Source organism: Aotus nancymaae, unplaced genomic scaffold, assembly GCF_030222135.1.
Source record: "Aotus nancymaae isolate 86718 unplaced genomic scaffold, 86718_ANA_hifiasm-v0.15.2.pri h1tg000108l, whole genome shotgun sequence".
In the NCBI taxonomy this organism is placed as follows: domain Eukaryota; kingdom Metazoa; phylum Chordata; class Mammalia; order Primates; family Aotidae; genus Aotus; species Aotus nancymaae.
The window spans coordinates 15,025,900-15,040,909 of NW_026988523.1; the positions used below are offsets into that span (position 1 = coordinate 15,025,900).

The 15,010-nt window shown below is 42.0% G+C and overlaps 1 protein-coding gene across 2 annotated transcripts in view; it reads left to right on the forward strand.

Moving 5' to 3' along the window:
- Positions 1-7,978: 7,978 nt before the first annotated feature.
- DHX9 (DExH-box helicase 9) overlaps positions 7,979-15,010 on the forward strand; it is a 47,883-nt gene continuing 40,851 nt past the window's right edge. The window contains exons 1-3 of one of the 2 annotated variants that reach the window (XM_012444547.2): positions 7,979-8,086; positions 11,118-11,250; positions 11,873-12,013. In XM_012444547.2, the coding sequence (XP_012299970.2) occupies positions 11,140-11,250; positions 11,873-12,013 (252 nt within the window). In that variant the 5' untranslated portion in view covers positions 7,979-8,086; positions 11,118-11,139. Of the gene's footprint in view, positions 8,092-11,117; positions 11,251-11,872; positions 12,014-15,010 lie in introns of both variants that reach the window. The other variant, XM_064370561.1, reaches the window with a different exon arrangement.

The window sequence follows — 15,010 nt, forward strand, 5'->3', positions numbered from 1 at the left end:
AACTTTAAGTGCTATAAATTTAGAGTGTAAAATAACTATAGGCCCCCCCAACGACTGAAAAATTAGTACAGAAGCAAGAAAGTTTACAATAAGCCTTCATTACATTATAGTTTGTAAATGTATTTATTAATTCAAATTGTTTATATAACCTTGTCTGTGGAAAAATTGATATGCTTTTGGCTGAAAGTATTTCGTTTTCTTGGGTTTACACAGAATGCATCATGATTTTCTAGTTAAAATATTTTTTCATTTAGTGGCTTTTCACTTAGCGGTAGGGTTTTTAGGAGTGAATTAAACATAATAACAAGGAATAGGTGTATTTCTATTTAGTAGCAGATAATTCTAGTATCTACACCATTTATAGCTATAATTCTGCTGTCAGTTTTCTTTTTCTGCTGGCACTCAACTCATTGGACTTTGTATTTTAAAAACAGAGACAGGGTCTCACTGCATTGGCCAGGCTGGTTTTGAACCCCTGGCTTCAAGTAATCTCCACATCTCAGCCTCCCAAAGTGTTGGGATCACCCACGTGAGCCACCATACCCTGCCCCTCATCAGAAGTACTTAAGATCCTCACCTGTTTTATGATTTTTTTAACTTGAGCTTATGTTCAGTGGAATTTTATAGTCATTATTTGAGGTCTGGATAGAACATTCCACCAAAGAAAATATAATTTTAATTCTTCTAAGGGATTTATCTGCTGACTAGTAACCACTTTAAATAATTGGCTTGAGATTTTCATGGATATCACAGGAAGTGAGTCTTTTATTCTACCTAGCATCTAGTTTTTCATAGACAGATTTCCTTATGATACTCCTCTTCTGATTGGTTTAGTTTTTCATTGTTGCTATTGTTGTTCACTTTTCACTGAAGATATAAGGCCTTCTGGCTTATGTGTAGGTCTGCTCTCAGCCTCTGCATGTTGGGCAGTCTCTTTTGTCTCCTTTCTCCTAAGCCCCAATGCAGCTTTTATTAAAAGGAAGCTCAAGTTCATTAAGAATCAGCAGACCCTTTCAAGGTAGGCACTTATGCCAGGGTTCTCTTGCCTCTCTGGATTCATTCATTCACTTCATTTATGTTTACCTCTAAAGCATTTTCTTTCTTGCCAGCACAGCAATGCATTTTTTTTTATTGTATTCAACATTTTCTGTTATTTTTCAATGGTAAGTTTATTTAGGGCATCTCCATTTTTTTCAAGCTTTTGAAATCTTTTGCTTTCAATTCCTCTTTGAAATACAGCAAATTTATATTGTGGTACATGTTCCACTCTGAGTCATTTTCCCTTAATAGATGATTATATCCCATTTACCTTTATTGAAAATCTTTCTAAAGTAGTTTGTAGAGGAAAACATTAATTTGTTCATGTAAATAAGTACAATAATTCTATACTAGTATCCAATAGGAAATTACAAATTCTAGATATGTGAAACTAATTAACACTGGAAAAAAGTAAAACCCCATAACCTTATAGAAATGTGGTGTTCCCATGGTGGCTCATGCCTGTAATCCCAGCACTTATGGAAGCTGAGTGGGAGAATCAGTTGAGACCAGGAGTTTGAGACTAGCCTGGGCAACATAGCAAGACCCTGTCTCTACAAAAAGAAAAGAAAAATACATGTATTAGTCTCAGTTAAAGCTTGTATAAAGAAGCAACAAAAATGCTCAACTATACAAATGCATGGGTAAATCCCTGAACCTTACTATGGGAACCATAAAAGCAAATGTGAATATGGCATTTCAAGACTACATAACTAAGAAGCAAGCCAAACTGTTTCAAAATAAACTAATTCCTATAGAATCAATATAGATAAAGCAAATATAGCAGTAAAAGTGGAACAAAGCAAGTTGCAAAATCCTGTGAATGTGAATAGATTTCTGTGTAGCCATAGAACTTGTAGATTAACAAATGGTTCAAGAAAAACTGGTGCAATGGAGATAGAAAAATGACTTCCAATGTTATGATTGCTTTTAAAAAAGACAAATATTCACTTATACATATGTATAACAAGCAATAAAAAAGAAATCTAATAGAAATTAGCTTTTGAATGACCATAACTATGTGACAAGAAAATAATTTTAAAGATATCAAATTCTTCATTCTCAAAATCTAGACTACCATTTCTGCTAGAATCCAGATTATATACTTCATCTGTGTCACTCATTGCATTAAAAGAGTCATCAGTCCTTTAAACCAGTGGTCCCCAACCTGTTTGGCACTAGGGACAGGTTTCGTGGAAGACAATTTTTCCACAGACCAGGGGGATAGGAGGGATGGTGTCAGGATGAAACTATTCCACCTCAGATCATCAGGCATTAGATTCTCATAAGGAGCGTGCAACCTAGATCCCTCGCATTTGCAATTCACAATAAAGTTCACACTCCTATAAGACTCTAATGCTGCTGCTGATGTGGCAGGAGGTGGAGCTCAGGTGGTAATGCTCACTTGCCCTTTGCTCACTTCCTGCTTTGCGCCCAGTTCCTGACAGGCCATGGACCAGCACTGGTCTCCAGCCCAGGGGTTGGAGACGTCTTCCTTAAAAGATCAATCAACTCTTCAATAAGTGAAGGTTTTTGTTGTTGTTGTTTCTGAGATGGAGTCTTGCTCTGTCTCCCAGGCTGGAGTGCAGTGGTGGGATCTGGGCTCACTGCAACCTCCAACTCCCAGGTTCAAGCGATTCTCCTGCCTCAGTCTCCTGAGTAGCTGGGATTTCAGGCACACATCACCACGCCTGGCTAATTTTTTTGTATTTTTAGTAGATACAGGGTTTCACTGTGGGGGCCAGGCTGGTCTCAAACTCCTGATGTCAAGTGATCCACCCGCCTCAGCCTCCCAAAGTGCTGGGATTACAGGGGTGAGCCACCACGCCCAGCCAATATGTGAAGGTTTATGTGGGTAATTACGTCAGAGGAGAGAAGGCTCTGGTCTTATCCTCTTCTTACAAGGGCACTAATCGCATCTTGGGGGCTCTACTCTCATGACCTCATCTAAACTCAATTATATCCTAAAGCCCCATCTCCAAATACCATCACATTGAGGATTAGGGCTTCAGCATATGAATTTGAGGGAGATACAGATATTCAGTCCATATCAGCATATGGTTGGTGGCTGGAATACAGGAAGAGTAAAACTGTCCGGGTAGAGGGTATATAGAGTGCCAAGAACCTGGGCGTGACTTGCAATTGGAATGCACATAGAGGAAAAGAAGTTGAGTAGGAGTCTAGATGGAGTCATCAGAAATAGGAAAGCAGAAGGATGCTCAAAGGAACTCCAAAGGTCCTAAATTTGAGCAACACTGGTACTCAGAGAACATCTGCCTTTGGGAGTTTCATCCTGGAGGAGAAGATATCTTTATATCTCTTATTTCCCACCAAACTAAGTGAACTTTCAAAAGTTATTTCTAGTCAAAAAGGTAAATGTTAAATGTTAAGTAGTGCAGTTGAAGCAGACCTTTCATTATTTGATGATTATGAGTGACCTATAGCCCCAGTTCCAAATTCTTAAGATAAAGAGTAAGTTACATGTTTTATAATAAAGCTTAAAAATAAAATTCCCTACCCTGCTCTGTCCCACTTGACTAACCTCTGAAATCTCCTAGTTTGTCAGCTACTGGGAACAGGTAATGGTTGTGCTGAAATCCGTCCACTTTCCATACTTTTGGAACATGTTGTGAGGCTTCTTCTGCAAATGTTAAGATCTTAGAGGGTTGGGCACGGTGGCTCAGGCCTGTAATCCCAGCACTTTGGGAGGTTGAGGTAGGCAGATCACAAGGTCAGGAGTTTAAGACCAGTCTTGCCAACATGGTAAAACACCGTCTCTACTAAAAATACAAAAATTAGCCGGTGTAGTGGCGGCTGCCTGTAATCCCAGCTACACGAGAGGCTGAGGCATGAGAATCGCTTGAACCCAGGAGGCGGAGGCTGCAGTGTGCCCAGACCACGCCATTGCACTCCAGCCTGGGTGATAGAGTGAGACTCAGTCTCAAAAAAAAAAAAAAAAGATCCTAGAGAGAGCAAGTTGCCAAGGGCCACCTACAAAGATAATGCCAGTCTTGGGACCCAAATCCCAGGGGGCTCTAGGTCTCAGGAGCAAAGCTTAAATTAAGAACCACCTTGTTGGAAATAGATGCTCGGTGCCACAAAGAAAATTAGCACTGAAACAAAGGATCTTTCAGCAATGCAATTTTTACTTCCTGGACTGCAGGCAAGGTACCCTTGCTAGCCATCATGCCAAGAGAGTACAATGAACAAAGCAAAATGGACAAACGTATCCCTTAAGCTTTTGGGGTCGTCTTTACTGCTATGTCTAATCTCCATTGACTGGAGCCAGACCTCATAATTTAAACTAAAGCCCAATTGGCTACCAATTTAAAACTTTTCTAAACAAGTAAAAGCAATGGAGAGCTGGGACATGCCTGTGAGCATGTCCAGCACAGATATCTTGGTTAAAGTACAAAGACATAAAGTGTACTATGTGCCTGTAAACCTGGCCTGTCTAATAGCTACATAGGATACGGCTTAACAAAGTTATTAGCACACTTATTCTTTAACAAGAAAGGAAACATTAAAAAGGAAATTTTCTACTTCCCACACAACTTAATAATAAAATTCTCCTTAATCCTTAGAAGCTAAAGTTCCAGCTTTGAAACATATATTTATATATATTGACGCTTTTGTTGTGCTCATTATATGCTATAAAACACTTGCAATTCATTTATGCTAGTTGAGTGTCCTTTTTTTTTTTTTGAGATGGAGTCTTGCTTTGCCCCCCTAGGCTGGAGCACAGTGATGGGATCTGGGCTCACTGTAACCTCCACCTCCCAGGTACAAGTGATTCTCCTGCCTCAGCCTCCCCAGTAGCTGGGATTACAGGCACCTGCCAGGCTGGTCTCAAACTCCTATCCTCAAGTGATCTGCCCACCTTGGCCTCCCAAAGCACTGGGATTACAGGGGTGAGTCACCACGCCCAGCCAATATGTGAAGGTTTATGTGGGTAATTACGTCAGAGGAAAGAAGGCTCTGGTCTTATCCTCTTCTTACAAGGGCATTAATCCCATCAAGGGGGCTCTACTCATGACCTCATCTAAACGCAATTATATCCTAAAAGCCCCATCTCCAAATACCATCACATTGAGGATTAGGGCTTCAGCATATGAATTTGAGGGAGATACAAATATTCAGTCCATATCAGCATATGGTTGGTGGCTGGAATACAGGAAGAGTAAAACTGTCCAGGTAGAGGGTATATAGAGTGCCAAGAACCTGGGCGTGACTTGCAATTGGAATGCACATAGAGGAAGAGAAGTTGAGTAGGAGTCTAGATGGAGTCATCAGAAATAGGAGAGCAGAACGATGCTCAAAGGAACTCCAAAGGTCCTAAATTTGAGCAACACTGGTACTCAGAGAACATTTGCCTTTGGGAGTTTCATCCTGGAGAAGATATCTTTATATCTCTTATTTCCCACCAAATTAAGTGAACTTTCATCAGTTATTTCTAGTCAAAAAGGTAAATGTTAAATGTTAAGTAGTGCAGTTGAAGCAGACCTTTCATTATCTGATCATTATGAGTGAACTATAGCCCCAGTTCCAAATTCTTAAGATAGGGAGAAAGTTACCTGTTTTATAATAAAACTGAAAAATAAAATTCCCTACCCTGCTCTGTCCCACTTGACTAACCTCTGAAATCTCCTAGTTTGTCAGCTACTGAGAACAGGTAATGGTTGTGTTGAAATCTGTCCACTTTCCAAACTTCTGGAACATGTTTTAAGGCTTCACCTGCAAATGTTAAGTTCTTAGACAGTGCTAGTTGCCAAGGGCCACCTACAAAGGTAATGCCAGTCCTGGGACCCAAATCCCAGGGACTCTAGATCTCAGATGCAAAGCCTAAATTAAGAACCAATTCACCTGTTCCTATTTGGCCATCGTGGATCTCCCTACCAACAACAACAAAAAAGAACCAATTCAATAATATTCTCCTTAATCCTTGGAAGCTAAAGATCCAGCTTTAAACATGTGTTTACATATAATATATTGCTACTTTTGTTGTGCTCATTATAGCTGGGATTGCAGGCACCCGCCACCTTTCCTGGCTAATTTTGTATTTTGAGTACAGATGGGGTTTTGCCATGTTGGCCAGGCTGGTCTCAAATTCCTGACGTCAGGTGATCTGCCTGCCTTGGCCTACCAAAGTGCTGGGATTACAGGCATGAGCCACCGTGCCTGGCCTTGTTGAGGATTCTTGCATCTATGTTCATCAGGGATACTGGCCTATAGATTTTTTTTCTTGTCTCCATATCCAGTTTGGGTATCAGGGTAATGCTGGCCTCACAGGATGAGTTTGAGAAGAACTGATATTAGTTCTTCTTTAAATGTTTGGTAGAATTCAGCGGTGAAGCTGACAGGGCCTGGGCTTTTCTTTGATGGAAGACTTTATATTACTGATTCAATCTCATTACTCAGTTGGACTTTTCAGGTTTTCTGTTTCTTCTTGGTTCAATTTTGGTAAGTTGTATCTGTTCAGGAATTTAGTCATTTCCATTTGGTTGCCAGTTTGTTTGCACCTAGTTGTTCCTAATAGCCTCTAATGATCCTTTGTATTTCTGTGGTATCAGTTTAATGTCTTCTAGGCCCCTGCTGCTTTCAACACCGTGAAGGGTACAAAAAAAAATTAAGATATTTCCTTCAATGATTATATTAAAAAATTAAGGTATTTCCTTCAATGATTTTATTCTTAAATAGAACAATCACATGAAGAAAATAAAAGAATGAGTAAATGCTAAACTATGTTCTGATTTTAAGGATGACAGTTTTAAAAGGAGTGGTCAATATAAGCTGGAAGGATTAAGAAAAGCATAAGAAAAGAGGTGAAAAATGAAGATGCATAGATATAAGGGGCCCAGAAAATTGATTAGTCTGAATTTCCTGGAACAATCCCAACTGGAAGTGTTTTGTATCATTGCCTTCATGGGAAGCACTGGAGTTCAAAATTTAACAGTGACTGGTATAATAATTAAGGATACAAATTATTCCAAAGACGTGGAACACAAAAGGTTACCCAATTTAAACAAAAGCAACCTTGAAGATTTTATTCCTACCTTAAACTCGTTGGCTGAGCACTTACAATGTTCCAGGCACGGCAAGGCGTCGTGACCTGCGTTAGTCGGGTGGAATGCCCGCCTTCACTGAGCTTTTTCTTTCATGGCTGGTTGTTTGTTTTTGAGACAGAGTCTCACTCTCTCGCCCAGGGTGGAGTGCAATGGCACAATCTCAGCCCACTGCAACCTCTGCCCTTCCCCCACTTCAAGTGATTCTCTTGCCTCAGCCTCCGGAGTAGATGGGATTGCAGGCGCCCGCCCCCACGCCCGGCTAATTTTTGTATTCTTTTAGTAGAGACGGGGTTTCACTACGTTGGCCAGGCTGGTCTCCAACTCCAGACCTGAAGTGATTCACCCGCCTCAGCCTCCCAAAGTGCTGGGATTACAGGCGTGAGCCACCGCGCGCGGCCAGTTTCTGTCTTTCAAGAGACGCTGGCGTTCAGACTGTCTGAGTCACTCCAGTAACCACGCCTACTGAACACCTACAACGTGCCAGGTACTGAACTAAGCCCCCTTCATATGCCATCTCATGTAATTATCTCAACCCTACCAAGTTAGCATTAAGGTTTCCAGTTCTGCCTTCAAAGGGCACCTCCTCTCACCAGAGATCCCTATGACAGATCCTGCGAAACATTTTGCTGCATCAGAATGCTACAGGCCCTCAACTCCCTAACAGGCGCAAAAGCGGGTGGCGGATTATCCAGGGTAGCAGGCCTGAAGCGCGGCCCGCCAGACACAGCGCATCTCCCTGGCAACGAAACCCTTCCGCGCCTCGAGGTGGCTGAGCCCCGCCCCCTCCATTGGCGCGCCCTCACCATCCCCCATCCCGGCGCGCGTTCTGCGCATGCGTACACTCGCAGGCTCCGCCCCCTCGCGCCGCGGTCGGAGCCATTTCGCCGATTCCTCCATGCAAGTTGTTGTGCGTTTCTCTTGTCTCCGTGGAAGGCCAGAGCCACGCACGGTTCTAACAGCTGAGCACTAGGAAACGAAGGCTGGTAAGGTAGGGACGTCTTGGGCACCGTGTGGGGCGGCGGGGTCGCGGGAAGGCGGCGTGGACCGCGGTTCTGTAGCCGGCTTTGTTGCGAAGCGCGGGCGGTGGCAGCAGCAGGGGATGGGGGAAGGGAAGAGCCGCCCGCGGGTCCCCGGATTGCGGGTTGCGTGCGCGCCTCGCCGCGTTGCGCCTGCGCTGTCCGGGCCGCCTGTGGCCCCCCTCCCCCCTCAGCCCAGCGTTTCCCGCTGCTGCCTCTAGCAGCCAAAGCCCGCTTCCTCCTCCGGCCTGCGTACGCCGGGGCGCTGCGGCGGCTGAGAGAAGGGGTGCGTCGCCTGAGGCGGTTGCGGCCAGGGCGCCACTCGCCTAGGGCCCTTCAGTCATTCAAGCCAGAAATAACTGGCGCCGTCGTGCAGGCCTTGTGGATAGACCAAAAAGTAGAAATGTTAAAAATGAAAAGCGAGAGCTACTTTGGCTAACAGCGAGGTGAGGCGTCTCGGAGGAGGGAGGCTTTGAGCCGATTGCTCGGCGGATGCGAAGGAAAAGCAGAGCCTGCAGAAGCGGAAGGGATTAGTTACCGCTTAAGGGCAGAGACTGGGCGGGAGCTGAAAGCAGGCCATGTGACTGCAGTGTGGTGAGAAGGACTTCAGAGAATGGGTTTCAGGGAGGGTAGAGTGGTAACAGAAACCGTGGAGGACGTTATTGCGCTAGTCCGGGCGTACAGTAGTGGTGGCAGGAGAGAGGAGGAGAAACGAATGGAGAGGGGACATATTTTGAAGCAGAATTGCGTAGTGGTGGAATGTAGTATATCTGGAGTCAGGCTATGTTTTCCGGAATTCTTGCTCTTCTGATTAGGAGCTCTGTCTTCCTGGGGCAAGATACTCTTTATCCCAGTTTCCGCTTCTCTAAAGGGATAGTAATCTTACCTTTACAAGATTACTAAGTATTAATTAAGTAAAATAGTTCCATTTAGATGATCTGCTGTGAATATTGTCTGGCACACGTTAAGGGTTCTGCAAGGGATAGCTATAGAGAATGTTGAGGGAGTAGACCAGTCTTAACTTGTGCCAGGAGTAACTGTGGATATTGTACCGTTTTTGGAGACCAAAATGTAGTGGTAGGGTGTTGAAACAGGTTTGCGGGGAAATTTAAAATTCGGTTTTGACTGAGATGCCAAGTTAGCATGGCAAATGGTGAGTTCGTGCCACAGTTGGATGAACTTGATTTTGGACCTTTAAGAGAAAAGACTGGCCGGGTATGGTGGCTTACGCCTGTAATCCCAGCACTGTGGGAGGCTGAGGCGGGCGTATCTCTAGGTCAGGAAATCGAGACCATCCTGGCCAAGATGGTGAAACCAGTCTACTAAAAATACAAAAAAACTAGCTGGGCGTGGTGGTGGGTGCCTGTAATACCAGCTACTCTCGGGAGGCTGAGGCAGGAGAATCGCTTGAACCCAGGAGGCAGAAGTTGCAGTGAGCCGAAATTACGCCACTTCACTCCATCCAGCCTGGGCGACAGATCAGGACTCGGTCTCAAAAAAAAAAAAACTGAAACTTTCTTTCCTTTTTTTTTTTGAGACGGAGGTTTGCTCTTGTTGCCCAGGCTGGAATGCAATGGTGCGATCTCGGCTCACCGCAGCCATGGCCTCCCAGGTTCAAGCGATTCACCTGCCTCAGCATCCCGAGTAGCTGGGATTACAGGCACGTGCCACCACGACCGGATAATTTTGTGTTTTTAGTAAAGACGGGGTTTCTCCGTTTTGGTCAGGCTGGTCTTGAACTTCTGACCTCAGGTGATCCGCCCGCCTCAGCCTCCCACAGTGCTGGGATTACAGGCGTGAGCCACCGAGCCTGGCCTAACGTTCCATAAATTTTTGGTCGTCAATAGCATGTAGTTGGTATTGGACATTATGGGGTTGTACGAGACTAGGGAGACAGGACTTTGATAGTATAGTCCTTCATATTTCTTACTCATTCACTATGAGGGCTTTGTTGTTTAATTATTCATGAGGTGGAATTTCCACGTAGACATCTTCAGCTTTCCACGGCTCTTTTTGTTAATGCCTGACCGGAGTTAAACTGGCCACTAAATAAACATATGCTCGGGTGCAGTTTGATGAGATTAGATTTAGGTGCTAACAAAACGTATCAAATGTGAAATGTGAAGCAGACTAAAGTTTAATGCTGGTAATGGGGTTTCGTTTCACAGCAAACTAATAGCATATTTTATTTACTCCGGTGGTAAATGTGGTCTCAGATACCCTGCTTACAGTTCAGACTCAGCATTTAGACTCATAAACTTCATATGTTGTGGTATTTAGACTGAGGTAGAGGAGTGCCAAGACTTGTTGGCACTTCAAGAAAACCTTTAATATCCTCAAATTTTAATGAATAATAAGGTTTAAAGGAGAGATTTGGTATACAACATTTAATAAGTTACTGTCTTCAGTACTGAGTGCTTAATATATTTGAACTTTTTTTTAACTGACCCCACCCCTTCCCTGTATTTGAACTTTTTAATATATGCAGCCTACAACTTTTTGAGGACAGTGTCCTAGTGGTCATAATCAGAGTGAGAATAAACTATTGAATTTATACACAAATGATACCTGTTTCTTAATATGGTAGTTTGGATTTGAATTTAGGCCTCCACTGTGGGTGACTTGGACATTACTTAATTTTCTGCTTGCCATTGTTGTGAGGGTGAAGTGAGTTAAATACATAAGCTGCCCGTTTTAGAATGTAGGGCCTTATGTACGATACTTTGTAAGAAAAAATAAAAATCACTCATAGTCCCCAACAATAACCATTTTAGGGGCTATTCTTTCCAGTCTTGATCATGTATATGTACTTTTCATGTAGTTCAAATAATACCGTTTTGTATGTTTTTTTTAAACATACAAACATTCCAATTATGTCATTAAAATTTCTTTATGTCTTAATAGCAACATGATAGAATATCCTGTGTTTAACCAGATAATTGGTTCTTCAATTTTTGCTATTATAAATGCTGTTTTTAACTGACTTTTGTTTTCTTAGGTCTGAAGAAGACACTTGAATCATGGGTGATGTTAAAAATTTTCTGTATGCCTGGTGTGGCAAAAGGAAGATGACCCCATCCTATGAAATTAGAGCAGTGGGGAACAAAAACAGGCAGAAATTCATGTGTGAGGTACTGAAGAATACAGTTTACATTTATGTGATTCATGGGGTTCGTTTTGGGGTTAAAAGTAAAATATTTTCTGTTTGGAGATGTTAATGTGTTGCACATTTGGAAACAACAGTTGTTTATTGTGATTTGACTGCTATTCTAAATCATCTGATAGGTAAATTACTGTAATTAGAGCCCATGTCTCCCCCAGCTTCCTCAGTACCAGTAGTGGGGATCTGATGAAAAGTTGGATCAACTGTTTACAGTTTTGCAAACACTTTTAGAAAGCAGAGCAATTCTTGATTGCTTCAAAGCAAAGTGCTTAAATACAAATGGAGAGCTTATTCATGGATATTACAAAATCAGATTTTAATGTGAGCCTTCTGTTAGATGAGAAGAAAATATCTGAACCACTTACATTATTTTTGGATTAGTTTATCACTAGACAACACAATTCAAGCTTTTTCTTTCAGTAGCTCATGAATTCTTTTAGGTGTGTTATTTTCAGTGTATTTATAGAGTGTATTTCCTAAAGTTAGCTGTTTGTTGTTTCTTAATAGACTACTGAATTATAGATTGTTAAAATATCAGAATTACCCAGGTCAGTCTCTTACTACTTTTTTTTTTTTTAAATTGTTTAAAGGTTCAGGTGGAAGGGTATAATTACACTGGCATGGGAAATTCCACCAATAAAAAAGATGCACAGAGCAACGCTGCCAGAGACTTTGTTAACTATTTGGTTCGAATAAATGAAATAAAGAGTGAAGAAGTTCCAGCTTTTGGGGTAAGTACCTATGGCCAAGCACTTGAGATGTATGTTTGTAAAGTTGTACAAACTCAATATGTGTTAGATTCAGGGTAATAATTTTTCACTATTTTCAGATATATCATGTTTCTTAATGAAATTTGGCATCTTGTTTTCTCTGAGCACTGGACAAAGTTTCTGAAGATGTGGATTGCATCCTTATTATGTACCTGTCTTAGGGGCTTGAGAAATTCCATTAATCTTTGTGTCTTACGGTTTTATTTATTCCATGAATTTATACACTGGAGATTTCAGAGTCTGTTATGTTCCACTCATTTCCAAGGATAATATTTTAAATATAATATAAAAATTAGTAATATTTTAGACACATTTGTTCCCACTGACACTTTTTGTCCCCCAGTAAGCAGTGGGGTCTTGCTCTATCACCCAGGCTAGAATGCAGTGACACAATGTTAGCTCACTGCAGCCCCAAACTCTAGGGCTCAAGCAATCCTTCAGCCTTACCCTCCCTGCCACCCCCGCCCCCGCAAGTAGCTGGATTACAAGTGCATGCCACCACTTCTGAGAAGTTGTTTGGTTTTTGAGGCGGGGTCTTTCTCTGTCACCTAGGGTGGAGTGCAGTGACACAATCTCAGCTCACGGCATCCTCTGCCTCCTGGGTTCAAGCAATTCTTCTGCCTCAGCCTTCTGAGCAGCTTGGGATTACCGGCACACACCATGATGCACGGCTATTTTTTGTTATTTTAGTAGAGACGGGGTTTCGCCATGTTGGCCAGGCTGATCTCGAACTCCTGACCTCAAGTGATCCTCCTGCCTCAACCTCTCAAAGCGCTGGGATTACAGATGAGCCACTGCACCTGGCCTATCTATGCCAATTTTAACATGATCCTTTATTCACTGAATTTTTGTATTCTGACTTGTTTATGATGGTATTCTGACTCATGAAGGAAATCTTATTTCATTCCATTCCTTTGACTAAGAACTCAGTAGACGTACTTTCTGGTAGATAACTGCTGGATAATTATAGGATCTTACAGTCTTTAATCTCATTGGTTTGCCTATCTGTAAAATGAAGGGATTGGGCAAGATGATTTTGCAAATTCCTTCTGGTTGTGAAAACAGTTTTGCAGATATCTTTTACATGTTGGAAGTCTTTGAAGTCTCCATCTATTCATTCTGTATCTTTTAGGCTCTTCTCTATATAGTCTTGTAGATCTTCTGGTGACAAATTCTCCTATTTTCTTTCTGAAAATCTTTTTATTTTACCTTCTTTAAGAATATTTTTACTGGATATAGAATTGTGGAATGCCAAAGTTTTTTTCCCCCTTTCGGTCTGTAAGTGAAAAAAAGTTTTCCTCTTCTCTCATACCACACGATCAACACAGAAGATTTCTGTAACCAAAATGGGCAGTGGGGGAGAAGCTTTTTCTACACATACCAAGCAATTAATTCTGCAGCAGACACTAGCTGAGTGTCCTCCAGTTCAATTCTGACACTACCTGGATAGTGTCAGATCCCACGGGGTGAGAGCTCAGTCCCACAAGACTCCCCAGCCCGCCTCAGACACCACCTGCAAGTCGGAGCTTTTACAGCTTCTGACTAACAAGCTTCAAGTTATGGTTCTTATGACTGCCTTTTTGGGTTCAGTTAATTTGCTAGAGTGGCTCACAGAACTCAGATTTACCAGTTTATTATAAAGTGTACTACAAAATACAGTTGAAGAGAAGAGATATATAGGGCAAGATACAGGGGAAGGGACAGGGAGCTTCCATGTACTTCCTTGAATACCATTCTTCAGGAACCTCCATGTGTTCTGCTATTTGGAAGCCCTCCAAACCCTGTCCTTTGGTTTTTATGAAAACTTCATTATTCAGTTTTGATTAAATTGTTGGCCATTTGTGCCTTGGACCTTCAGCCTTTCTCCCCTTCCCAGAGGTTGGGGGGTGGGACTGGAAGTTCCAGCCCTCTAATCTTTCCTTGATCTTTCTGATGACCATTCCCTACACTGAATTTATCTAGGGGCTGCCAGCCAGCGATCAACACATTAGCATACAGAAAGTGTCCACTTGGGAGATTATAAGGATTTGGGAGTTTTATGCTAGGGAAATGGAGTTGAAGACCAGATATACTTTAAAGATAATATGACATTGTCTACTTACATTGATTTCTATGAGAAAACATTTTCCTCTTTGTATATCACATAATTTTGGATTGCGTTCTGGGCATTGGAATATTATGCTGTGGAGATTCTGAATAATGTTATAGTTCTCCAGAGAGAATTGATTTGGCTTTTTGTTTTGTTTTTAATCAGCCATTTAATTTGATTGGACTCAAAATGCATGCTGTGTTTTGGGTGTTAACTGAAATAGCACCTCAGTTTTCTGATTGTTTAAATAGGATGGCCAAGGAAGATTCCTTCAGGTCTCCTTTGCTGGGTAGCTTGGAATCTGCCCTGTACATGTGTGGTTTTCAGGGGTTTAGCCAGAGATTTCATATACAAAATTTGGGAATTCTACTCCTCTCCGGCATTTTCCTTTCCAGCATTCCCTCACTTGCTAGCAGCTTTGGTTTCCCTGAACTCTCATTCTGATTCTTCAAGCCAAAAAGAGTTTCATTGGAGTTTTAGCTGCTTGAGATGGCTTCCCTCCGGCTAAAAGCTACAATAAACTGGAATTAGACCCTTGATATTCTGTGCTTCCCCATTTTAACTTCTCTCAAGAACCTACCTGGTTTTTTGGTTCGCTTTTTATTGCCTGAACATAGTTCTCGGGTGGTGTGTGTGTCTGTTTTTTTCTTTTCCTAAAGTTTATGTTACCTACAAATACTTGGCTATAACCAGGAGTAATCCCTTATGTCATTTTTTTATTAGTGTTTTGACATGGCTTAGATGTTTTCTATTAAATGGCTCTGTGGATTTCCTACTTTCTCCTTCCTTTGTTCCAGCTACACTGTACTTCTCATAGTTCCTCAAATATATGCCCTCTTTCTGCCTCAAAACTTCTATACCTGTTTCTT